The following is a 27,090-nucleotide window of genomic DNA, read 5'->3' as shown; positions in this document are numbered from 1 at the left end:
CCTGTTCCTGGCTGGACCCCGGGATCTTCTGGAGGCAGCCTGTTCCTTGCTGGACCCCGGGATCTTCTGGAGGCAGCCTGTTCCTGGCTGGACCCCGGGATCTTCTGGAGGCAGCCTGTTCCTGGCTGGACCCCAGGATCTTCTGGAGGCAGCCTGTTCCTGGCTGGACCCCAGGATCTTCTGGGGGCAGCCTGTTTCTGGCTGGATCCTAGGATCTTCTGGGGGCAGCCTGTTCCTGGCTGGATCCTAGGATCTTCTGGGGGCAGCCTGTTCCTGGCTGGATCCTAGGATCTTCTGGGGGCAGCCTGTTCCTGGCTGGATCCTAGGATCTTCTGGAGGCAGCCTGTTCCTGGCTGGATCCTAGGATCTTCTGGAGGCAGCCTGTTCCTGGCTGGATCCTAGGATCTTCTGGAGGCAGCCTGTTCCTGGCTGGATCCTAGGATCTTCTGGAGGCAGCCTGTTCCTGGCTGGATCCTAGGATCTTCTGGAGGCAGCCTGTTCCTGGCTGGATCCTAGGATCTTCTGGAGGCAGCCTGTTCCTGGCTGGATCCTAGGATCTTCTGGAGGCAGCCTGTTCCTGGCTGGATCCTAGGATCTTCTGGAGGCAGCCTGTTCCTGGCTGGATCCTAGGATCTTCTGGAGGCAGCCTGTTCCTGGCTGGATCCTAGGATCTTCTGGAGGCAGCCTGTTCCTGGCTGGATCCTAGGATCTTCTGGAGGCAGCCTGTTCCTGGCTGGATCCTAGGATCTTCTGGAGGCAGCCTGTTCCTGGCTGGATCCTAGGATCTTCTGGAGGCAGCCTGTTCCTGGCTGGATCCTAGGATCTTCTGGAGGCAGCCTGTTCCTGGCTGGATCCTAGGATCTTCTGGAGGCAGCCTGTTCCTGGCTGGATCCTAGGATCTTCTGGAGGCAGCCTGTTCCTGGCTGGATCCTAGGATCTTCTGGAGGCAGCCTGTTCCTGGCCGGATCCTAGGATCTTCTGGAGGCAGCCTGTTCCTGGCTGGATCCTAGGATCTTCTGGAGGCAGCCTGTTCCTGGCTGGATCCTAGGATCTTCTGGAGGCAGCCTGTTCCTGGCTGGATCCTAGGATCTTCTGGAGGCAGCCTGTTCCTGGCTGGATCCTAGGATCTTCTGGAGGCAGCCTGTTCCTGGCTGGACCCCGGGATCTTCTGGAGGCAGCCGGTTCCTGGCTGGACCCCGGGATATTCTCTGGGCGGGACTGTTCCTGGCTGGACCCCGGGCTCTTCTGGAGGCAGCCTGTTCCTGGCTGGACCCCGGGCTCTTCTGGAGGCAGCCTGTTCCTGGCTGGACCCCGGGCTCTTCTGGAGGCAGCCTGTTCCAGGCTGGACCCCGGGATCTTCTGGAGGCAGCCTGTTCCTGGCTGGACCCCGGGATCTTCTGGAGGCAGCCTGTTCCTGGCTGGACCCCGGGATCTTCTGGGGCAGCCTGTTCCTGGCTGGACCCCGGGATCTTCTGGAGGCAGCCTGTTCCTGGCTGGACCCTGGGATCTTCTGGGGCAGCCTGTTCCTGGCTGGACCCTGGGATCTTCTGGGGGCAGCCTGTTCCTGGCTGGACCCCGGGATCTTCTGCGGGCAGCCTGTCCCTGGCTGGACCCCGGGATCTTCTGGGGGGCAGCCTGTTCCTGGCGGGAGCCCGAGATCTTCTGGGGGGCAGCCTGTTCCTGGCGGGAGCCCGGGATCTTCTGGGGGCATGTACTTCGTGCTGAATCCCAGGATCTTCTGGAGGCATGTTCTACCTGGCTGGATCCCAGGATCTTCTGGAGGCAGCCTGTTCCTGGCTGGATCCCGGGATCTTCTGGAGGCAGCCTGTTCCTGGCTGGATCCCGGGATCTTCTGGAGGCAGCCTGATCCTGGCTGGATCCCGGGATCTTCTGGAGGCAGCCTGTTCCTGGCTGGATCCCGGGATCTTCTGGAGGCAGCCTGTTCCTGGCTGGATCCCGGGATCTTCTGGAGGCAGCCTGTTCCTGGCTGGATCCCGGGATCTTCTGGAGGCAGCCTGTTCCTGGCTGGATCCTGGGATCTTCTGGAGGCAGCCTGTTCCTGGCTGGTCCCCGGGATCTTCTGGAGGCAGGATTCAGGGATTTTTGTGCTTTTTCTGCCAGTTGCTCAAGCAATTGGCAAGCACATCTATCCAGCATCAGGTGATCCCCTGCCGGTGCTGCATGTCGGGGTCTTGCTTTATTATTGTACATTTTATGTAGTGCCGACATCTGCAGAACTTAAAGGTGCCTATACATCTAATGATGAATAGATTTGACCAAGAGACAAATATCTCTTAACCCCCTTGGCGGTATGAAAAATACCGCCAGGGGGCAGCGCAGCAGTTTTTTTTTTTTTTTAAATCATGTAGCGAGCCCAGGGCTCGCTACATGATAGCCGCTGCTCAGCGGCATCCCCCCAGCCCCGCCGATCGCCTCCGGCGACAGGCGATCAGGAAATCCCGTTCAAAGAACGGGATTTCCTGGAGGGCTTCCCCCGTCGCCATGGCGACGGGGCGGGATGACGTCACCGACGTCAGCGATGTCGGGACGTCATTGGGAGACCAGATCCACCCCTTGGCGCTGCCTGGCACTGATTGGCCAGGCACGCAGGGGTCTGGGGGGGGGGGCGCGCGCCGCACCGGATAGCGGCGATCGGGCGCGCGGCGGCGGCGATCGGGGTGCTGCCGCAGCTAGCAAAAAAAAAATTATGAAAATCGGCCCAGCAGGGCCTGAGCGGCACCCTCCGGCGGCTTACCCCGTGTCCAGCACGGGGTTACCGCTAAGGAGGTTAATCAAATCTGATCAGAGAGAGAGATCTGTCAGCTGCTCATACTCCACAGGCCGATTCCCAATCAATTTCAGCATGAAATCTCTCAGGAATCGGCCGGGCCCACCACGTCAGCTGCCTCACCTATGTATGTATATGTGCTGTAATGTGCATTTATACATTACCTGTCGTGGTGTCCGTCCGTCTTCCGCTTCTCTTCAATTAGGCAGTGTGGCGCGTGTGACATCACGTGCTGGCGTGCTATGACGGACGGACACCACGACACAGGACAGGTAATGTATAAATGCACATTACAGCACATGTACATCACATACACAAATTGTGGGAACAGCTCGGGGGGGTTTCATCGCTCGTCCCGATATCGTTCGCTGTTACAGCCACACACCCAATTGAGCAAATCTGCCCAACATCTTGCAACGTGTCCAACCGATTAATTCAACCAATTTTGTCCCAAAAAATCGGTTGCATCGTCGATTGGACGTGCACTTGGCGGCACTGTTTTTTTTTTTTTTTTTTTTTTTTTTTTTTTTCGATTTATTATAATTGAATCAGATGGTCGAATGGCCACCAAGTTGCCTGATGTATGTCTACCTTTACAGAGTCATCAGTCGTGTCACTGAGGGCTCGTTCATACCTAGGGCGCTATGCGTTTTTTTTTTTTTTTTAGCACTGGCGATTTGAAAAAAAACACCCATTCATTGCTTGTGCAATGAATGCTTATGGGATAGTTCATATCAGCGCATTTCGTCAGCTATCCACTCAGCAAAGCACTGCCGGTGCCATGTTTAGGGCATTTTTGCTACAATGAAAGGTATAGGAAAAGCGCAAAATGCCCACAAAATCACTTTGTGCCCTCCCAGTCTTTAGGCACTCCTACCCAGCTCTGCAGGAGAAAGTGCATTGTCTCAGCATGATCAATATTGGCCAATCAGAGAGGAACAGAGGTGTGGAAGGGGAAAACAGGAGGGAAAGAGGCTTCAGCCTGCATTAGTTAAGCCTCAGGGGAAGTAGAGAAGCAAAAAAAAAAGACAACCCAGCATTCCCTCCAACTTCCTTTGTTGCGGCAATATACCAAATAATAGTCAAGTAAACTGGGGAATGATCCTTTATCAGCAAGAAAAGTAATAGTGATATTCAACTTTTGGATTGCCTGGTTAGCATCCTTATTACTTGTTTACCAGATGAAAATAAAGAATTGATTTTTTATTTTATGCCCGACGGTTACACTTTAAGCCGTATTTATTGTAATAAAGGAAGAGGGGCTAATTTCCCAAAATTCCAGCAAACCTGTTACAAAAGCTCAGCAGAGGTTTAGAGCAACTTCTCTGTTCTACTTTTCTATCAGTTTTGCTCCTAGCACTAGCTTTGAGAAATCTGACCCACAGGTTTACTCTGCTTCAGGATTACTTTAAAGAGGAACTTTAACCCAGGATTGAACTTCATCCCAATCAGTAGCTGATACCCCCTTTCCCAAGAGAAATCTGTACCTTTTCTTGAATGGATCATCGGGGTGGTCTGTGTGGTGGATATTGTGGTGAAACCCGTCCCACAGTGTGATGTCAGGATCTAGCTCCTGACAGTTTCCTGTGTATCCTCATTGCATTGTGGGTAATATCATCTGTTTCCAACTGCCAAGCAAGCCATATCTTCCTCTGCAGAATGTTCGTTCTATGCACAGACGTAACCTAGCAGGACTAAAGATGTACATCAGGAAGAAGAGATTTTACCATGGGCAAACGCTGACTAAATTATTTATAAAGTAATATTGTAAAAGATAAGTAATTTTATTCCTTAGGTTATTTGCTTTACAGTTCCTCTCAGTAGTGTAGTTAGTAGTGATTTCTGTAGATGGTTTTTAGTTACCGTATATACTCGCAAGCAAGCCGACCCGCATATATGCCCCGGTATAGCTAGTGTAGTGCCCCAGTATAGCCAGTGTAGTGCCCCGATATAGCTAGTGTAGTGCCCCGATATAGCTAGTGTAGTGCCCCGGTATAGCTAGTGTAGTGCCCCGGTATAGCTAGTGTAGTGCCCCGGTATAGCTAGTGTAGTGCCCCGGTATAGCTAGTGTAGTGCCCCGGTATAGCTAGTGTAGTGCCCCGGTATAGCTAGTGTAGTGCCCCGGTATAGCTAGTGTAGTGCCCCGGTATAGCTAGTGTAGTGCCCCAGTATAGCTAGTGTAGTGCCCCAGTATAGCTAGTGTAGTGCCCCGATATAGCTAGTGTAGTGCTGCTATTACCTTAGCTCGGCGCCGCTTCTATTCACCTGTCCTGCTCGTATAGTTCACAGCAGCGTGCCCCACGTAGGCTGCTGTGATGACGGAGAGAGCCGTAGAGAGAGCGGCTTCCTGTAACGGCGATGTGTATCGCCGTTACTATGGGAACCACTCTCTATGGTTTCCTTCGTCATCACAGCAGCCGCCGTGGGACGCGCTGCTGTGAATTATACGAGCAGGACAGGTGAATAGAAGCGGCGCCGAGCTAAGGTAATAGCGGCGGTGGCCGCGGGGGAAGCGGGGGGGGCCCTTCATTATCACATGACTCGCAAGCAAGCCGACCCCCCCCCCCCCAACTTTTGACCCACTTTTTGGGGGTCAAAAATTTGGCTTGCTTGCGAGTATATATGGTATGTTTTTACTCCACAATATAAACTCCTGATAGTACTGAGTCACCATAATCTATCCGGGTAAACCAGTCATTCCTTTCCCAAGCCTCACCACACAGAATCACTTGGATCCCCTCATTACACTGACGGCTGATTTCCGGGAAAGTGTAACATGGTATTTGGATGAATAACTTTCTGCTATTAAAGTGTACTTGAGAAAATGAAAGCAGATTTATACCTGGGGCTTCCTTCAGCCCTCTGTAGTCCATTTGCTCAATCCCCATCCTCCAGTTCCCCACCGTTGCACCATTGTCAGCTCAGTCAGGGACTAAACCCCCCCCCCCCCCTTCCCCATGGTGCTCTCCCATAACCTTTTGCACATGTGCAATTTGTAAATACTGTAGCAGTGCTTGCACAGAATGCTCCTGCCTGTGTGTGTGTGTGTGTGTGTCCAGGATCACATCCCGCTGCATTGCGGACTTCATAGCAGCAAAACGGGACCAGATTAACACGGATGGAGCTAACGGACTACAGGGGGCTGGAGGAAGCTCTAGGTAAGTATTAATCCTTGTGCTATCATTGTCTCAGATTTACTTTATGGCCTATTGATATGTAGAAACCACCAATGTTATAACAGGTAAAACTGTTACCTACTCGGAAATGCAAACTGCATCGGGGTAGACTGCAACTGAAGAGAATAAGCTTTAAGATTTTTTTTTTTCCAAGAGCCAGCGTGACCCTTCTCATAAATGGGTGGTAAAGCCAATAAAATTAATGAAGTCTTTAAACGACACAGGTGGAGGCGTCCTAGGTGTATACTGTTGCAGCAACAACAACTATAGCTTGTAAATAAGGAGGTAATGTCCTTACCACTTTTGAAGAACAAACCGAACTAATTGGAAAAAGTGTTTTATACGTTCATGCACATGACAACGCATTTCACAGGTGCTGGCCCTCTTCTTCAGGTCAATAAAAAGTCTTGATCGCAATGCTAGCGAGCAGAGGTGCTCACTAACATTGCTCTGACAGTGGTTGTCTTTACATTACACCACCCATAAAAGCAATATCACCCCAATGGGCTCCTGGTCTCTAATCTCTTTGAGATTCTCAGGGGTTACAGTGTAGTCAGTCTGATTTCTTTTACCATTCCACCAGGATGAAAACCTGCTGCCGAAGAAATATTTTGAAGTGGACTTTCCTGCCATAGTATCTCGGAAGCTTTACAACATAAAGTAAGTGGATGTGGCATGTTCAGACCTCCAAGTAAAATATCGCTGCATAACTTTGAGGTTGCTTCTTGTCATCTGGCGGACTTTATTCTTTTGCAGAGTTTTTAAGCTCCTTCAGGCACGGTCTAGACCCGCCCCTAGTACTGAGCAGTGTGACATTATCACCACTTTACAAGACCTGCTGGAAAATAGTGATGGGTTTAATGAAACATACTGCATTGGTGGAGGGGCTAAGATAGGTGCTCAAGTGACATTTTCTATGTCGGGGCCGGAGCATTGGGGAGTGGCTGCACGGGCCACTGTGGGGGACCATTAGAAGCCCTGGGTAAGTTCAACTCATTTTCCCCCGAACCCCCCCCCCCCCCCCCTACAGTATTCCTTTAACAGTATGTACTGTTTTACATTCTCTGCTGCAAAGGAGCATGTTAATTATCCATAATGTGCCTATACAGTACATTCAGAGTTTTGGTTGACAGACAACACTGTCCTCTTATTGGAGATACAAGCACTTGCACATATGGTGGACTACAGGGTTAAGTATACCTTAGGGCTGAATAGCCAGGCAACGCTTAATCGCATGCTGACCACATAGCAGCTATCCAGGGCTTCTTAAAAATTAAACAGTTATTGACTAGAGGTAGCCACTCGCTTCCTTCAAGTGGCTCAGACATCTCCGTGGGCGAGACTTAGCAGGTGTCCTGCAACGGGAGTAAATAAAACCTTGTACTTACACTTGGGCCAAGATGCAGTAAGACTAGGTCCACACTAAGTCCGTGACAGATCGGATCCGGTTCTTTTTTTTCCCCCTCCGTTTTAAATGTTTAAATATGTTTGGAGCATATGTTTCCAGTCTGTGGAAACGTATGCCCGGGGGGCGCCAAAGTGGAGGGTAAAGCAGCCAGGACAGAGGTGACAGCGGTTGGCGGGGAGGGGGGGATGCCCCCCCCCCTCACCTGGGTCCCCATCTCCGCTACCCCTCCAGTTACATGCGCAAAAGTAATTCAGATTTATGTATGCGGGTAGCTTACCTTCTTTACTTCCTCCGCTCTCCTTGTCACTACTTGCAATGCTGGCCTCTATACTTCGGAGGGCGGCATTGCAGGAAGTGACGCGGCGAGCAGAGGAAGTAAAGAAGGTAAGCTCCCCGCTTGCCACATACAATACATTTTAATTACTCTTGCGCATGTAACTGGGACAGGGGACCAAGGTGAGCCGACCGCTGCCACCCAGTCCTGGCTGCTTTCCCCTCCAGCATGGCCGCCCCACCGGCTGTGAAACCGGAACGTAAAACTGCCTGTGTAGAGGGGGATCCATTTTCCTATTGCCTGCCACTACCCCTCTGTGTATCAGGATCCATATGCTGTGCGGGAAAATGCAGCAGATCCGTACCGTCCGTTCAGGTTTTAAAAACGGGTCCTGCAAACGCAGACGGATCCACTTTTTGTTTGGGTAAAGATGGCTGCTATTTTTAACATTGCTATCCGTGGCTCCGGTTTTGATCAGGTTTTAAAAACAAAGCACGGATACATTTTTGGACCTAGTGTGTACCTACTCTTAAAGGACACCCGAAACGAAAATAAACAAATGAAATAAACGATTGTATCTATCTTCCTTCTCCTAAAAATGACTTTTTAAGATATTTCACAGTTTTATTTTATGTTTAAATCTACTTTTTAAGTTTTAACTGTTTTATTGTTTTTGCTCAATGACTCATTCATTGAAGTATGCCGGAGCTAAAATAAAAAACTATTGACTCTTTTTATCTCTTTCCTGCTCTCAGAAGCCATTTTCTGCTAGGAAAGGGTATTATAGTTGGAATTTCTTATCAGTGAGGGTCACACTGTAGTCACTTTCTGCCTGAGTCAGGACTGAGTCAGCCAATTGCATACATGATATTGAACTCTTTTTTTCAGGCAGAGAAAGAAAAAAAGGAACACAGCATTATTTGTGTGCTAGGCACTGTACATACACATGTCTATCTCATCATGTCACATGTCACTTCGGGTATCCTTTAATCATGATAAGCCACTCACTTCTGTAATGCAAGTGGCTCTGATACCTCTGTGGGTGGGAATTAGCACAGGTTGGATTGCATAGGTAATCATTGCAACCCCAAATTGCTGCTGACCACTCACATCTTATCAGGCATCAGCTTACCTAGAGCAGCCGACTATTGGTTTCACACTGACTCATTACGCATGCGCCGTCCACTTTTTAATATAGTCAGAGACAGTATCAGTTAGGGACCAAAAAACATATTCACCAGGTGTTGCTCCCATCCACTTATAATTGAGATTTGCTGAGGCCTGTAGAGGTAGCTTATTATATCCAAGTGATCTGCAAAGTTGACTCTACAGCTTTTAAGGAACTACAAGTCACACAATGCATTGCAAAAGTCTGCCAGCCACAGTCTTGATTCATAAAGGCAAATGCATTGTGGGACATTTAGTTCCTTAACAGCTGGAGAGCCAAGTTTGCAGATCACTGCTCTATCCGAATGTTTACTATACATGAGATTATACAGTAGTTGCATTGGTCTTGTGACATGCCAGAACATTGAGTGGCGTATAGTGGTACCCCGGTAATTGATCCTTTTTCACATAGTGATCTGATGTAAAGCATAGTGTATGGTGGTCTATGGCTCCGTACACTTGCTGGATCACCATTGCCCAAGTTGAAGCTCAGGATCCTTTTGAAATTTCCTTCCCTTGTCTGCAGCCCTCGTTGCAGAGCGAGGCCCCCTCCACATCGGGCCACGCAGCTCCACTTACTTATTCATGGCCACGCAAGCCAGCCAGCTAATGCTCAGTAGCACGGAGCCCGTGGCTATGGCACACTGCGCTTGCGGCTCACTTGGCTATTGCGTGGCCATGAATAAGGAAAAGGAGCTGCGTAGCCCCAATCTGATGAATGCCTTGTCCCTAATCTTTCAGGGGTCCGCCCTCAGCGACAGAGGACATTACAATACAGAGGGAAGCCTCAATAGGATCCTGAGGCTTCCCTCTCTTTTTAGGTAAGTATCTATCTGATTTTGTGTAGCTTTGGCTCGGGTATGTCTTAAAGGAAACTTAAAGTGACACCAAGGTGCCAAGTTTAACTTACCAGGGCTTTTTCTAGCCCCCTGTAGTCATCCTGATCTTTTGTTGTCTTTCCGCTCTGATCCATTCAGCAGCTGTCTCCTGTGAAAGCTGCATGCTCGGCTGCGCGTTGCCTCGATTGTGCTTATGCGGCCAGGAGAGTTCTGCGCATGCGCAGCTTATAAAAATTGCAACTGCGCATGCACCAAATGCTCCCAACCATGGGAGCGCGATTGAGGAGTTGTGTGGCCAAGGCCACGCATGCTCAGTAGCCCCCGGCTGGCTCAGCTGGCCAGCTTTCGGAGTAGCACAGCTGCTGAAGGGATCAGAGTGGAACGACCGTGTGAAAGCAGCAGACTACATGGGGCTAAAAGAAGTTAAACTGGACACCTTAAGACCCATTCACACTAGAGTGTTTTGCCGGCGATTCCGGCAAAACGCTCAAGAGCCAGCGCTTTTGAAAGTGCTAGTGCTATGATACTCTATGAGCCCGTTCTTACTTGGGCGATTTGCGTAAATCACCGGCGATTAACGCACATCGCCAAACGCATTGCATTTTCAGGTGTTTCAGTGCTATAGAAGCGCTAAACGCGATCACGGGAAAATCGCTGCAGTGTCCAGTGATTTTTTTTTTTTTTTTTTTTCCCCACGTTAAATTGTGGAAAAATCACTCCCACAAAACGCCGGCAGTAATCGCCAGCGTTTTGCGCTTTCAAGTGTAAATGGGGCCTTAGTGTCACTTTAGGTACCCTTTAAGGCTTCTTGCACACCAAGACGTTGCATTAGGTGGCACGTTAAGGTCGCATAACGTGCACCTAACAACGTATGGTGCTGCAAGAGCCGACGGTAGAGTGAGCCGCGTTAGGCGGCTCGAGTCCTATTATGTCTCCCAGAGTGGCGCTGATTGGCCAGCGGGACCACGTGATGCGGAGCGAGACACTCCGCATCACGTGGTCCCGCCGGCCAATCAGTGCCCGCCAGTGCAGTGAATATTAAGTAGCCATGTGCGCGGCTACTGTAGCTGGCTCTCCCCGCCTCCTCTCCGCCCCCCACTGCGCATGTGCAAACAGTCTAATGCGGCTATAGCCGCTCCAACGCCGTAGCATGCTGCACTTTGCACAGAACGTGCAGCGTTACATGTAACGCAACGTGGGCTGTGTGAACAGCCCACTTGTGTTACATTGCTGTGCGTTGGGGGAGCGTTACAGGCGCACTAACTTGCGCCTGTAACGTCTTGGTGTGTAAGCAGCCTAAAGGACAACTGAAGTAAAAGGAATATGGTGGCACATATAGTGATGGATAGATTAGGATTCAGTTTCAGTAACAGAACAATTTGGGGTCTGGAAGTGGTGATAAGATTGTAGGTCATATAACTCCTGATAAGATATCCATTAAACTGAATGTAACAAATAACAAAGGCACTAAATCTCCAAAAATATAAAACATTTTTTATTGAAGTATCATAATAAAATATAGTGTGCATTAAATTGCATGGGTTGGCCACCCTGACACAACCTGACTGAAACACACACGCCAGATCTCGCACAACACTGTAACAGCAGCTGCATCTAAAGGTGGCCACACACCATACAATTTTTTAAATATCTGTTCAATTTAAGAATTGCAATACATTTTTCTGACTGTAACATTTCAAAAATATGACCAATGTACCACACACCAATGTTCAATTTTTCCCCAATTATGATAAAAATGATTGGAAACTCTAACAAAATTGCTAGGGTGTGTATATTAATAAACTGACAATTCAACACACACCATACATTCTTTAGAAAGATTGAAGAAAAGGATCTGGCATTCTTGATCGTTTCAAATCTAACGGGAAATCCGATCTGATTTTTCAGTCAAATGAAAAAAAAGCTTTCAACTTTTTCAGGAGATCCGATCGTTTTTATCGAATTAACGTAAAATCGAATCATTTTATTGTATCGTGTGTGTGGCCACCTTAAAGAGAAACTCCGACCAAGAATTGAACTTTATCCCAATCAGTAGCTGATACCCACTTTTACATGAAAAATATAATGATTTTCACAAACAGACCATCAGGGGGCGCTGTATGACTGATTTTGTGCTGAAACCCCTCCCACAAGAGGCTCTGGTACCGTACGGTACTCTGGGCAAACTGCCACAATGTAACAATGACACACACAGGAAATGGCCGTTTATAGCTGTCTGTTAAAGCCAGAACAGCTACATAATCTGCCCACAGTAACAATGTCACCATGTAATACATGTCAGAATGTGAATCTGGGAGAGGAAAGATTTTACAATGAGCAAACTCTGACTAAATCATGTATACATAATTATCGTAAAAATTAAGCACCTTTTTATATTAAATTATTTTCACTGGAGTTCCTCTTTAAGGGAATGTCAGTGTGAGGCTCCGGGCACACTGCAAATCCGTTTTGCGATTCCGATTTTCCCTGAATGCTATCAACAGAAAAACGGAGGGAAAAACGAAGCATGCAGTAACGATTAAAAATCGGAATCGGATGTAAAAAACGATTAAAAATCGGAATTGCATGCAGTGTGCAGGGGGCCTTATACCGAAGCCAGCTAAGCATCACAGATCCATAGTTCCAAAGAAAAGAGTTCCACATAAATCCACTGCGATGTGACAACAAAGTCCCACCAGTCAAATCCAGCAATAATAGTCGTATGTAGGTAGCAATCCCACATCCACTTGTGTTAGTAAGCAGGTGCCAGAAATTAAGCAGCAAGCACAGAGGAAACAAAGACAGCATATGCAAGTCCAATATGCATGGCTGAAAACGGTTTGATCTCATCCGAATGATGCGCTGGCTTCGTAGCCCACACAGAGAGATGCTGTAAAGTCACCAGGGCTGAGTGAGCGCTGCATCAGCGGAACAGGACAGTAGATCCACTCCAGGATGCAACAGCGCTGTGCTCAAGGCTGTGGAGTCTGAGCAATTTTGGGTACCTGGAGTCGGAGTTGGAGTCGATGGTTTCATAAACTGAGGCGTTGTGAGTCTGATGATTTTTGTACCAAATCCACAGCCCTGGTTGTGTTGGTGTGAGAAGCGGCGTGTGTGGCTCGATGGTAGGCCCTTCAACGGGTCTGTGATGGTGCTTTTAGAGGAGGCTGGGGCGGTGTGGCGTCCCATACAGGACAAGCAGAGCGGAGCTCTCGATAGTTTCGCCGGCTTCCTTGGGGGCGTGGCTGGTTTCTGTAACTGACCTGGAGTCTATCGCATCTATCCCTTATGCTGGGTACACACGATGAGATTTCCCGTTCGATTTGCGGATCGATTCGATTAAATCAAACATGTTCGATTGGATTTCGATCGTTTTTTCCGTCGATTTTGCATACCTATCATGAAAAAACCGATCGAAATCCAATCGAACATGTTTGATTTAATCGAATCGAACGGGAAATCTCATCGTGTGTACCCAGCATTATGAACCAGACCTCTCAAGTCCACTCAGAGATAACTGTTAAGGTGCCCATACACTTACTCGATTTCTCGCGGATAGCAGATTCGATCACTGTGATCGAATCTGCTGTGAAATCGATGCGCAAGCGCTGACCGACCGTTTTCCATCCAAAATTGATCCCGTCTGTTTGCGTGGAGTCGGGAGTACGTTGATAGCGGCGTTCAAATGTCCGATCGACGCTAGCAGCAATACATTACCTGTTCTGCCGGCCCGTGTCCCCGCGGTCCCTTCTCCGCGCTGGGCTCTGGCTGGCTTCACTTACTTCCTGTCGGGTGAAGTTTAAACAGTAGAGCTCCCTCTACTGTTTAAACTTCCCCCGACAGGAAGTAAAGTGAAACTGAAGCCCAGAGCAAGGAAGAGACCGGGGGACTCACGCCGGCCGGATCAGGTAATGTATGCAGGGGGCGGCGGCAGCTCCACAGATTGTGAATCGGTTTCATATTGAAATCTATTCAAAATCTGTTTGCAGTGTAGGCAGACAATAGATCCCTTTTGATATGATTAGATCAGAGGGATCTATCTGTTGGTCGTCTGGTGGCGATCGACCAGTGTATGGCTGCCTTTACAACTGATAATATGGAGCAGCCCATTCCCAGCCTGAGGGAGATGCAGTGCTTCCTGTTTCTGCACACACATTCCTTCCTCCCAGATCACGTTCTTTGAATTAAAATCAGGTGAACTGTGGTTGTGGGACTAGATACAGTACAAAAAGTAATCAATATGGGTATGTGGCTGCTCAATTAGAGCTGAACTGTGTTGCAATAAATTAGGGAGCTGTCAAGGTGCACAAACAGGATTTGTCTTTCTGACTTCCTTGTATTTGGGCTTTAATATTTTGAGCTGACAGTCCTTTTAAAATTGCTTCCTGTGGCTTACAGTCTGGATGCCGCTAATAGTGATGCTAACTACGAGTAGCTATGAGTACGCAGCTATGAATAATAGAAATTTAAATTGGATAGCACTGCCTGTGGAGGGGGGGGGGGGGGGAACCCGGAAGGAGGAAGGAAGGAGGAAGTAATGGAGTTACGTGTCTGCTATAGGCGGCAGCTTAAAGGGGCACTATGGCGATACATTTTAAAATTTGAAATATGTACAAACAAGAAGGTGGTTTTTTTTTTTTGTTTTTTTTTCCCCAGAGTAAAATGAGCCATAAATTACTTTTCTCCTATGTTGCTGTCACTTACAGTAGGTAGTAGAAATCTGACATAAGCGACAGGTTTTGGACTAGTCCATCTCTTTATGGGATTCTCAGGGATTTATTTATTTTCAAAAGCACTTTGTGAATGGCAGTTGAGCTGTCCAACTGCCAAAAAACTGTGTAGTGAGCAGGGAAGCTGGCCAGCATCATTTTTTAAATCCGTTTTAGGGAATCTCTTTATAAAGAATAAAAGCCTTGCTGAGAATCTCCTATGAAGAGATGGAGTAGTCCAAAACCTGTCAGATTTCTACTACCTACTGTAAGTGACAGCAACATAGGAGAAAAGTAATTTCTTGCTCATTTTACTGTAGAAAAAACATACTTCTCATTTGTCTGCATATTTAAAATTTTACAATTTTTCGCTATAGCGCCCCTTTAAGTAAGTTAACCCCATGTCCCCGTCACAGGCTGTGCTATGTAATTTACATTTTCTATTACTATTAGCTACTAGTAGCTACTCGTAGATAGTATCATTAGCCGCTAATAGCAATTTAAAGGATCGCTGTCGCAACAATCTTAGAATGTAAAATAAATGTAATTACAAACCAATAAGAAGTAAGTTTAAAATGAGCCATACATTACTTTTCTCCCATGTGTCTGTCACTTACAGTAAGTACCGGTACTAGAAATCTGATAGAACCGAAAGGTTTTAGGCTAGTCCAGGGGTCTGCAACCTTTAAGACATAAAGAGCCACTTGGACCCGTTTTCGAAAAGAGAAAAAAACTGGGAGCCGCAAAAACCATTATAAAACAAATCTAACACTGCATATATTGTTTCTTACCTTAATGCTATATATAATGCATATATATATATATATATCTCCATATGCACAGTCCTTCAGCAGATATGACCCCCATATGCACAATCCTTCAGCAGATATGACCCCCATATGCACTGATCGTTAGCAGATATGACCCCCATATGCACTGATCGTTAGCAGATATGACCCCCATATGCACAGATAGTTAGCAGATATGACCCCCATATGCACTGATCGTTAGCAGATATGACCCCCATATGCACAGATAGTTCGCAGATATGACCCCCCATATGCACAGATCGTTAGCAGATATGACCCCCCATATGCACTGATCGTTAGCAGATATGACCCCCATATGCACTGATCGTTAGCAGATATGACCCCCATATGCACTGATCGTTAGCAGATATGACCCCCATATGCACTGATCGTTAGCAGATATGACCCCCATATGCACTGATCGTTAGCAGATATGACCCCCATATGCACTGATCGTTAGCAGATATGACCCCCATATGCACAGATAGTTCGCAGATATGACCCCCATATGCACAGATAGTTCGCAGATATGACCCCCCATATGCACAGATAGTTCGCAGATATGACCCCCCATATGCACAGATAGTTCGCAGATATGACCCCCCATATGCACAGATAGTTAGCAGATATGACCCCCATATGCACAGATAGTTAGCAGATATGACCCCCATATGCACAGATAGTTAGCAGATATGACACCCATATGCACAGATAGTTAGCAAATATGACCCCCATATGCACAGATAGTTAGCAGATATGACCCCCATATGCACTGATCGTTAGCAGATATGACCCCCATATGCACAGATAGTTAGCAGATATGACCCCCATATGCACAGATAGTTAGCAGATATGACCCCCATATGCACAGATCGTTAGCAGATATGACCCCCATATGCACTGATCGTTAGCAGATATGACCCCCATATGCACTGATCGTTAGCAGATATGACCCCCATATGCACTGATCGTTAGCAGATATGACCCCCATATGCACTGATCGTTAGCAGATATGACCCCCATATGCACTGATCGTTAGCAGATATGACCCCCATATGCACTGATCGTTAGCAGATATGACCCCCATATGCACAGATAGTTCGCAGATATGACCCCCATATGCACAGATAGTTCGCAGATATGACCCCCCATATGCACAGATAGTTCGCAGATATGACCCCCCATATGCACAGATAGTTCGCAGATATGACCCCCCATATGCACAGATAGTTCGCAGATATGACCCCCCATATGCACAGATAGTTAGCAGATATGACCCCCCATATGCACTGATCGTTAGCAGATATGACCCCCCATATGCACTGATCGTTAGCAGATATGACCCCCATATGCACTGATCGTTAGCAGATATGACCCCCATATGCACAGATAGTTAGCAGATATGACCCCCATATGCACAGATAGTTAGCAGATATGACCCCCATATGCACAGATAGTTAGCAGATATGACCCCCATATGCACTGATCGTTAGCAGATATGACCCCCATATGCACTGATCGTTAGCAGATATGACCCCCATATGCACTGATCGTTAGCAGATAAGACCCCCATATGCACTGATCGTTAGCAGATATGACCCCCATATGCACAGATCGTTAGCAGATATGACCCCCATATGCACTGATCGTTAGCAGATATGACCCCCCATATGCACTGATCGTTAGCAGATATGACCCCCATATGCACTGATCGTTAGCAGATATGACCCCCATATGCACTGATCGTTAGCAGATATGACCCCCATATGCACTGATCGTTAGCAGATATGACCCCCATATGCACTGATCGTTAGCAGATATGACCCCCATATGCACAGATAGTTAGCAGATATGACCCCCATATGCACAGATAGTTAGCAGATATGACCCCCATATGCACAGATAGTTAGCAGATATGACCCCCATATGCACTGATCGTTAGCAGATAAGACCCCCATATGCACTGATCGTTAGCAGATATGACCCCCATATGCACTGATCGTTAGCAGATAAGACCCCCATATGCACTGATCGTTAGCAGATATGACCCCCATATGCACAGATAGTTCGCAGATATGACCCCCATATGCACTGATCGTTAGCAGATATGACCCCCATATGCACTGATCGTTAGCAGATATGACCCCCATATGCACTGATCGTTAGCAGATATGACCCCCATATGCACTGATCGTTAGCAGATATGACCCCCATATGCACAGATAGTTCGCAGATATGACCCCCATATGCACAGATAGTTCGCAGATATGACCCCCCATATGCACAGATAGTTCGCAGATATGACCCCCCATATGCACAGATAGTTCGCAGATATGACCCCCCATATGCACAGATAGTTCGCAGATATGACCCCCCATATGCACAGATAGTTAGCAGATATGACCCCCATATGCACAGATAGTTAGCAGATATGACCCCCATATGCACAGATAGTTAGCAGATATGACACCCATATGCACAGATAGTTAGCAAATATGACCCCCATATGCACAGATAGTTAGCAGATATGACCCCCATATGCACTGATCGTTAGCAGATATGACCCCCATATGCACAGATAGTTAGCAGATATGACCCCCATATGCACAGATAGTTAGCAGATATGACCCCCATATGCACAGATCGTTAGCAGATATGACCCCCATATGCACTGATCGTTAGCAGATATGACCCCCATATGCACTGATCGTTAGCAGATATGACCCCCATATGCACTGATCGTTAGCAGATATGACCCCCATATGCACTGATCGTTAGCAGATATGACCCCCATATGCACTGATCGTTAGCAGATATGACCCCCATATGCACTGATCGTTAGCAGATATGACCCCCATATGCACAGATAGTTCGCAGATATGACCCCCATATGCACAGATAGTTCGCAGATATGACCCCCCATATGCACAGATAGTTCGCAGATATGACCCCCCATATGCACAGATAGTTAGCAGATATGACCCCCCATATGCACTGATCGTTAGCAGATATGACCCCCCATATGCACTGATCGTTAGCAGATATGACCCCCATATGCACTGATCGTTAGCAGATATGACCCCCATATGCACAGATAGTTAGCAGATATGACCCCCATATGCACAGATAGTTAGCAGATATGACCCCCATATGCACAGATAGTTAGCAGATATGACCCCCATATGCACAGATAGTTAGCAGATATGACCCCCATATGCACTGATCGTTAGCAGATATGACCCCCATATGCACTGATCGTTAGCAGATATGACCCCCATATGCACTGATCGTTAGCAGATAAGACCCCCATATGCACTGATCGTTAGCAGATATGACCCCCATATGCACAGATCGTTAGCAGATATGACCCCCATATGCACTGATCGTTAGCAGATATGACCCCCCATATGCACTGATCGTTAGCAGATATGACCCCCATATGCACTGATCGTTAGCAGATATGACCCCCATATGCACTGATCGTTAGCAGATATGACCCCCATATGCACTGATCGTTAGCAGATATGACCCCCATATGCACAGATAGTTAGCAGATATGACCCCCATATGCACAGATAGTTAGCAGATATGACCCCCATATGCACAGATAGTTAGCAGATATGACCCCCATATGCACTGATCGTTAGCAGATAAGACCCCCATATGCACTGATCGTTAGCAGATATGACCCCCATATGCACTGATCGTTAGCAGATAAGACCCCCATATGCACTGATCGTTAGCAGATATGACCCCCATATGCACAGATAGTTCGCAGATATGACCCCCATATGCACAGATAGTTCGCAGATATGACCCCCATATGCACTGATCGTTAGCAGATATGACCCCCATATGCACTGATCGTTAGCAGATATGACCCCCATATGCACTGATCGTTAGCAGATATGACCCCCATATGCACAGATAGTTCGCAGATATGACCCCCATATGCACAGATAGTTCGCAGATATGACCCCCATATGCACAGATAGTTCGCAGATATGACCCCCATATGCACAATCCAAGCAGATCTGAAAAAAAAAACCCATTTACTCACCTCGTCAGAAGACCTCCTGTCACGATGTCCTCCTGTCCCGACCTCCGGTCCCGACCTAGTGGCGCGCAACTCCCACGATGCTCTACCTACGTCACGTCCTGCCTGCAGGGCTACGGGAAAATGGCCGCCCGAAGCCCTGCACGGCACTGGTCCGGCGGCCTCTCTGATAGGCTGCCGGCCAGCAACAACAGCACACGTCACATGCGCCCCGCAGCCAGTCAGCCACTGACACTGGAGCCGCGGCGAAGGAGAAAAAGAGCCGCATGCGGCTCCGGAGCCGCGGGTTGCCGACCCCTGGGCTAGTCTATCTTTCCATAGGGGATTCTCAGCATGGACTTTATTCTTTGTAAAGACGCTCCTTGAAAAAGATTTATACAGAGATGCTGGCCAGCCTCCCTGCTCACCGCACTCTTTTTTGGCGTTTGGATGGAGCAACTGCCATTCGCAAAGTGCTTTTAAAAATAAATTAAACCCTGAGAACCCCCATGAGGAGATGGGCTAGTCCGAAACCTATCGGTTCTGACAGATTTCTGTTACTTACTGTAAGTGACAGCAACGTAGGGGAAGATTGGTGGTCCAAAGGACACCTTAAGTGAGAGGGATATGGTGGCTGCCATATCGATTTCCTTTTTAAACCATGCGCATTGCCTGGCAGTCATGCTGACCTCCTTCCTCTAATACTTTTAGCCATAGATACACCCTGAACAAGCATATGACGATCAGAGGTTTCTGACTGAAGTCTGACTGGATTTGCCACATGCTTGTTTCAGACGTGTGATTCAGACACTACTGATGCATGAAAGATCAGCTGGACTAACCGGCATCTGGTATTGTTTAACCTTTTGGGGAGCGGCGTAGTTTGAATCTACGTCCAGCAGGTGGTGCTGCCGCCCTGATTGAACGTTGATTCAACGTCCGCTAACCATCACGACGAGATCTTGCGCACCAGAGAGGGAAGATTAAGCTGTCATATGACAGCTGACATCTCCTCTCAGTGATCAGCAACCATCGCGTATGGCTGCTGATCATGTGATCACTATGATCGCCGGCGGATCATAGTGATCACTTACGGAGCTGCGGCGGTAGGGGGGAAAGAAGAGGATCCACTCGCCTTCCTGCCGTTCCCCCGATGATCGGCGCTCCCCTTCGCTCTGGCCGGCATCCCTGTTGTATTGGCGCTAAGTGCCGGGTCCCGGCTTGATGATGACGTCATCAAGCCGCAACCCGGGACTTGGCGTCAGTACGAGCCGGGAATCTAGCGAGAGCGGAGGTGTCTACAGCTGCTAATCGCTGGAGCCTGGGAGGTGAGTAAAGGCTGCCAGCAGTACGGGGGACACCTTGCCACCCAGGGGGGCCATACCTACTTGCCCACAGCAGGGATCCGGCTGCCTGACCCCCCCTCCTCCCCCCCCCCCCCCGCATGTAAAATGCCTGGTCCTTAAGGGGGGTAGGCAGCCGGTCCCAAAGGGGTTAAAAGGAAATAAATATGGCACCCTCCTTATCCTTCTCACTTCAGATGTCCTTTATGGAATGTTTTCATAGTAATAGCCTGTGTGTAACAGGTACACATGAAGGTAGAGCCTAAAATCATCCGTTTTTCAGCAGAAAGTGTTGAAGTCGATTCGCGCTGAATCAGTTGCTGTCAATTACAACTGAACAGACAACCAGGGATGCTCTCAAATTTGAATTCAGATGAAATTCGAATAGGGTTATTCGAATTTCATCCTGCTAATTACTGCAGCTGTGCGGGTGGCCGAGGGGGGGGGGGGGGGTTAATCTTACCTATCAGCCATCTTCTTGCTCCGTCCCACACTACGTTCCATTCCGGAGTCACGTGACTATACACTTCCTCCTTACACCTGGAAGGAGGAAGTGTATGTAATCACGTGACCGTCGGATTGGAACGCAGCGTGGGAAGCCACCCGCACCGCTGCAGTAATTAGCAGGATGAAATTTGAATAACCCTATTCCAATTTCATCCGAATTCGAATTTGAGAGCATCCCTGCAAATAACTGATGTGCTGCCCAGGTGAATAAATACTTATGTAACACTGTTTTCCGCAGTGTTACATAAGCTGGCACCTTGGCACAAGCCTGTGCTTCCTGACCATCGCTTTTTGAACTTATAAAAATGGTTCAGCGCAGGCTCTACCAACATGCTAAAAACTGCTTGACACCAGTTCATTTGTTTACTTTCCTTAACTCTTTAGCAGCCAATTTATTTAGAGATTTGCAAATGCTCCAGGCCGATTTATTTTAGCACATTTTTTATTTCTTATTTGTTGCATTTCCTTGCTTCTAATTAGTATTTCTGTATTGTGAGTACCTATATGGCCACTTGTCACTAGGGGGCAGTGTGAAACGGTAATAGAGGACTTCTGCTTTCATTTTCTGTATTTTCTGCTAGCAGAGAGACCTCAAAGCATTCCAAGAATTTACAGCACAACGAGTTCTGCTGACTGAAGTCAAAAGCAGTGCCCTTATCTCAAACGAGATAACTCTATTGAAACTGCTAAAGGGCTGAGGAATTTTATTGTTGTAATAGCCTGTGTGTGACTGGTACACATGAGGGTAGTGGATAAAACACATCAGGTTTTCAGCAGAAGGCGTTGGGGTCCTTTCACACTGAATCAGTTGCTGTCAATGAAAACTGAACAGATAACTGATGCGCAGCCTATGTGAAGGAAATGTACATGATTCCCTATGGGTCTGTTTACATTACAGTATATGCATTTGTAACTGGCAGCTTTTTTTACAATGCTATGGAACAGCTGATTGGTTAAAGGGGAACTAATGTAAGAGGTATACGGAGGCTGCCATATTTATTTCCTTTTAATCAATACCAGTTGCCTGGCAGCCCTGCTGGTCTATTTCTCTGCAGTAGTATCTGAATAACACCAGAAACAAGCATGCAGCTAGTCTTGTCAGATCTGACTTTAAAGTATGAAACACCTTATCTGATCTGCTGCATGCTTGTTCAGGGGCTATGGCTAATAGTATTAGAGGCAGAGGATCAGCAGGGCTACCAGGCAACTTGTATTGATTAAAAGGAAATAAATATGGCATCCTCCGTATACCTCTTACTTAAGTTCCCCTTTAAAGGAGTACCTTTGTGAGAAGTTGTAAAATTTAAAATATATGTGTATGCATACTTATAAGAAGTATACTCCTCCCGTAAATTACTTTTCTCCTATGTTTAAGGAACTCCAGTGAAAATAATGTGATTTTAAAAAAAGTGCTTCATTTTTACAATAATTATGTATAAATGATTTAGTCAGTGTTTGCCCTTTGTAAACAATTTTAAATCCCTGATTTACATTCTGACATTTATCACATGGTGACATTTTTACTGCTGACAGGTGATGTAGCTGCGGTTTGCTTTTTTTGGCAGTTGGAAACAGCTGTGGACAGCTATTTCCCACAATGCAACAAGGTTCAACGACAAGAAGCTGCCAGGATCATGGTCCTCAGTTTCTTGTGGGAGGGGTTTTACCACAATATCAGTCATACAGCGCCCCATGATGATCAGTTTGTAAAAAGGAATAGATTTCTCACGTACAAGGGGGTATCTGCTACTGATTGGGATGAAGTTCACGGATTCTCTTTAAGTCCCTTTACAGTAAGCAGTTAAGATTGGACAGCTCTGATAGGTTTTGGGCTAGTTAAACACAGATTAGCCTTGAAATAGGAAAAAAATAAATAAAACATAACTTTTAATGAAAGATCAAAGATAAAAACGTAGTAGCGCTGCTAGCACATACTAGTTTGGTGACACAACAGTGGAAGGTGATACTAGGCAATCCTCAGCGTACATTGCAAGGGATAAATTCACTCTTACTGCACTGATGTATGAGTGAAGGAACCACCGCTCGACCCCACCGGTGGATAATTGTGCTGGACCGGGTTAGCAAAACCTCAGGAACACTCCAACAGAAGAAAGGTCCGCACCAATTCACCACGAATCCTCTTTATTGTTAGGACATATCCTGTATTAAAACATGGAATCTCAAACTGACATGTTTCGGACCTACTGGTCCTTAATCATAGCTCTCTCTCATCACTGCACTGATGCATACAAAAATACACCCCCCCTACATTTACAACCTGACATGTTTCGGTCTCTCTATAAATGGGGACCTTCCTGGACTAGTTCATCCCCCTCCTGGGGGATCCTCAATATTTCCTTTATTCTATACAAAGGCAATCACTGAAAATTATCTATACAAAGATGCTGGCCAGCCTCCCTAGTCATCTGCACACTATGTTAGCAACGTGGCTGAGCAACTGCCATTCAATAAGTGCTTTTGATAATAAAGCAAACCCTGACAATACCCCATGAGGAGATTAGTCCAAAACCTGTTAGATCTTTCACGTTTTACTGCTTACTGTAAGCAACAGGAACATGGGAGAAAAGTATTTTTAGTGCTTTTCAATCTGGGGGAAATATACTTCTTGTGCACACGTATTTTAAATTTTATACTTTTTTTTGCGATAGTGGTCCTTTTTAAAACACATCAGTGTTTCAGCATAGTAGAAAAGGGACCTTGGGTTCACAACAGTCACCCGTGCCTTCTCCATGGAGATCTCTCTGTTTTCCTCAGTGTTACATAAGCTGGCACCTTGGCACAAGCCCGTGCTCCCTCACCATCTCTTTTTGAACTTATAAAAATCGTTTCGGTGCAGGCTGTACCAACGTGTGCTAAAAAACTGCTTGGCACCATTTAATTTGTTTACTTTTCTTTATTCACAGGTCCAAGCCGCCACTTTCTAAGCCAATAATGGAAACTCACAATGGAGACTCCCTGCTCATAGGTGAGTGTGTGCTTGTCCTATTTGCCTCATTGTTACCTGCAACACCTGATCTGCATGGCAGCACTCTTCACCAACCCAGCACGGGGCAGAGGGTGTGAGAGCCTGTGGGGAGTAATATAGGCACTAGATGCATTTTCTTTTAGTGGGATTTTTTATGTTAAAGCAGCACTCCAGACACAAATGTCCTATTCCAGTGTAAGTACTCATTTGCAGGGCTTATTATCTGTTTGGAAGAGCCTTAATTAGTAGATGTCAAGTAAACCACTTTTAAAGTAAACCTGAACTGAAGATTCAGCTTCAGGGATAATTAACTGTATGTATAGTAGGAATGGTAAATAGAATTGTCCTGGAGTTTCATACTCCTATATACAATGTAACAGCTGCAATTTTAACTCCTGAACTGTAAATCTCAGCCATGTTAGTGTGACATAAAATCTAGTTCATTCAGCTCTCAACAAAGAAAAAAATGAGCATTGCAACGTTTTGTCACGATCCTGATATCCGGAGTGTTTGTTCAGCCTTCCGCTGCTTTTATTTTCATAGTTAATGCAGTAGGTTATTAACCCTTACAATGAAAAAATAGAAAATAAGACATGCACATTCTAAGTATGCCTAGTACTATAAGTTTCTCATCAATTTACATGTCAGTTCAGGTACACTTTAAAATATTTGCTGAGGAGCCTAGACAGCAGCCACTCCCTGCACTACAGGCTGCAGCCTCCTTAGATTCAGTTTTTGGCGGCACCCTGGCAGTCACAATAAAATGGTAATGCAATCCAGGGAGCAGCACTGCTGACAGTGCATGAAATTAAGGGCTGTCGTTCACTGAGCAACGTTCCTTATTGATCAGACATTCAATTCAATTTACACTTCTGTCAATCACCTCTATGCTGTTCTTACCTTTTTGGGTGATCACTAACTCAGTAAAGGAACCAGCATTTAAAGTAAATAAAAGATGTGTCATACATACCTGGGGCTTCCTCTAGCCCTCTTCACGCTGATCCGTTCCTGGCTGTCCTCTTCCGCTTCCTCCTTCCTTCACACTCTGGCCCGGTAATGTCGGAAGTCGGGTCTTACTGAGCATGAGCGCCCCAGCCATGCACATGTCCCTTCATAATCCTGTCACCGGGAGAGCTCTGTGCCTGTGCTCCTGGCTGCGGGAGCACGGTGTGGGGACGTGCATGGCCCTACTGCGCCTGCGCAGAGTGGCTGAATTACCAGGCCAAATTGCAGAGGATGCAGGCGGAGGACGGCGAGGGGCGGATCAGCATAAAGAGGGCTATAGGAAGCATACCAGAGAACTCGCTGCCAGGAGACTTGGGTGCAGGATACAGCTGGTATTTGGCTGATCCTGCTGCCGCACAAGTCCCGGCGGTGTTAATTACTATTCCCCTTCGGCTTCCAGCTATTGCTGGAGCCTGAATTACAGTGTTTTAAAAGTAACTGCAGCTCCTTCTTTTGACGGCACCAAAGTTACTCCCTGTGTGCCACTATAGCCGTAATTCCTCAAACAAAAGCAACGTTTTCACATGGGCACCAGCTGATATTGAACTGCCATGTTTATTAGCAGAGCTTGCAATTATAAGACATCATAGTACAGTTGAATGTATCCAATCGCAATACATCACCATTTCATTCCGGTAAAACCACCCACAGAGACCTGTCCGGTCAACAATTGTTTCGCTAAAGTAGCTTCCTTGTGGACTGCTGCTCTCTGCGGCGGGGATAATATTCCTATTACGGCCTATGGTGGCGCCAACTGCACCCAAATCTCCTGGGCTGTTATTACAGCGCTCGGCTAGTGGAAGGCCCAGGCATGTATAAAACTTTTTATCCGCCGTCTCAGGTACACTTTAAAGAAAAACTGAAATAAGAGAGATATGGAGGCTGCCATATTTACTTTCTTTTAAACGCCAGTTGCCTGGCAGCCCTGCTGATCTATCTGGCTGCAGTGGTGTCTGAACAATAGTTTGTGCGTTACTTCTGTGGTGGCTGTAGCACTTCCCTCGCATTGCACCGCAGGCAGTGTGTCATGTCTCATTGACTTTATCAGCCTCGGTTACTGTGAATTCCACTCCATTGTTTCAGAATTCCAGATCCTTAATGCTGGCAAAATCTGCTTCAGATTTCCGCTTATCCTACATGTATACACACACACATGAGAAGCACATTCCTCGCAGTGTAAAATATGCTATAGATTTTCTCCTTTGTCATTCACAGTAGATAGTAAAAGACAGATTATGGACTAACCCATCTCCAAATGGGGGATTCTCAGCATTTCCTTTATTCTATACAAAAGCACTCCTTGGAAAGGTTCTCTGTAAAGATGCCAGTCGGCCCTCTCACGCCTTTGCACGCATTACCATAAAATGTGCTCAGTGACAGTGAAGCATACTTTTGATTGTTATGAACGGTTCCCGATCCATTGCATTCTTGCTGTTCCGTGGAATGCAAGGGGCACTGTGAATGTAGCCTAAGGCTAGTTACACACCAGGACGTTGCGTTTAGGGGACTTTATAGGGCACATAACGTGCCCCTAACGCAACGCCTGGTGCTCTCTGGTGTGGACGTCGGAGTGAGCCGCGTTGTGCAGCTCACTCTGGCGTCTGTGATGCGTACTCTTGGACGCATGCGGCATCACGTGGTCCCGCCCGGCCAATCGCCGCACAGAGCGGCCGCTCCAGGAAGTAAACACTGCACGTCACTGAGTGCAGTGAATATTAATTAGCCATGTGCCCGGCCGCTCTCCCCTCCTCCCCAACATGACTGAGCATGTGCAAACAGTCTAACGCGGCCTAGCCGCGGAGAACGCACAGCATGCAGCACTTTGCTGCGTTACAATGTAACGCAACGTGGGCAGTGTGAACAGCCCACTTGTGTTACATTGCTGTGCGTTGGGGGAGCGTTACAGGCTGCACTAACGTGTGCCTGTAACGTCCCTGTGTGCAAGAAAAAAGTAAAACATTGTCTGGCTGGACACTTTTGTTTGTTTTTTTTGTTTTGTTTTGCAGCACAAAAATCTATAGAATTAGAAACAAATGCAGTTTG

The 27,090-nt window shown here is 47.1% G+C and overlaps 1 protein-coding gene across 1 annotated transcript in view; it reads left to right on the top strand.

Moving 5' to 3' along the window:
* LCMT1 (leucine carboxyl methyltransferase 1) overlaps positions 1-27,090 on the top strand; it is an 83,876-nt gene that overhangs the window by 11,029 nt on the left and 45,757 nt on the right. The window contains exons 4-5 of the mRNA XM_068246732.1: positions 6,548-6,624; positions 23,981-24,042. Coding sequence (XP_068102833.1) covers positions 6,548-6,624; positions 23,981-24,042 — 139 coding nt within the window. The remainder of the gene's footprint in view (positions 1-6,547; positions 6,625-23,980; positions 24,043-27,090) is intronic.

This window comes from Hyperolius riggenbachi, chromosome 7 (genome assembly GCF_040937935.1).
Source record: "Hyperolius riggenbachi isolate aHypRig1 chromosome 7, aHypRig1.pri, whole genome shotgun sequence".
NCBI classification, from domain to species: Eukaryota; Metazoa; Chordata; class Amphibia; order Anura; family Hyperoliidae; genus Hyperolius; species Hyperolius riggenbachi.
The sequence above is the reverse complement of the archived record's forward strand: the minus strand, read 5'-3'. Positions and strand labels throughout refer to the sequence as shown.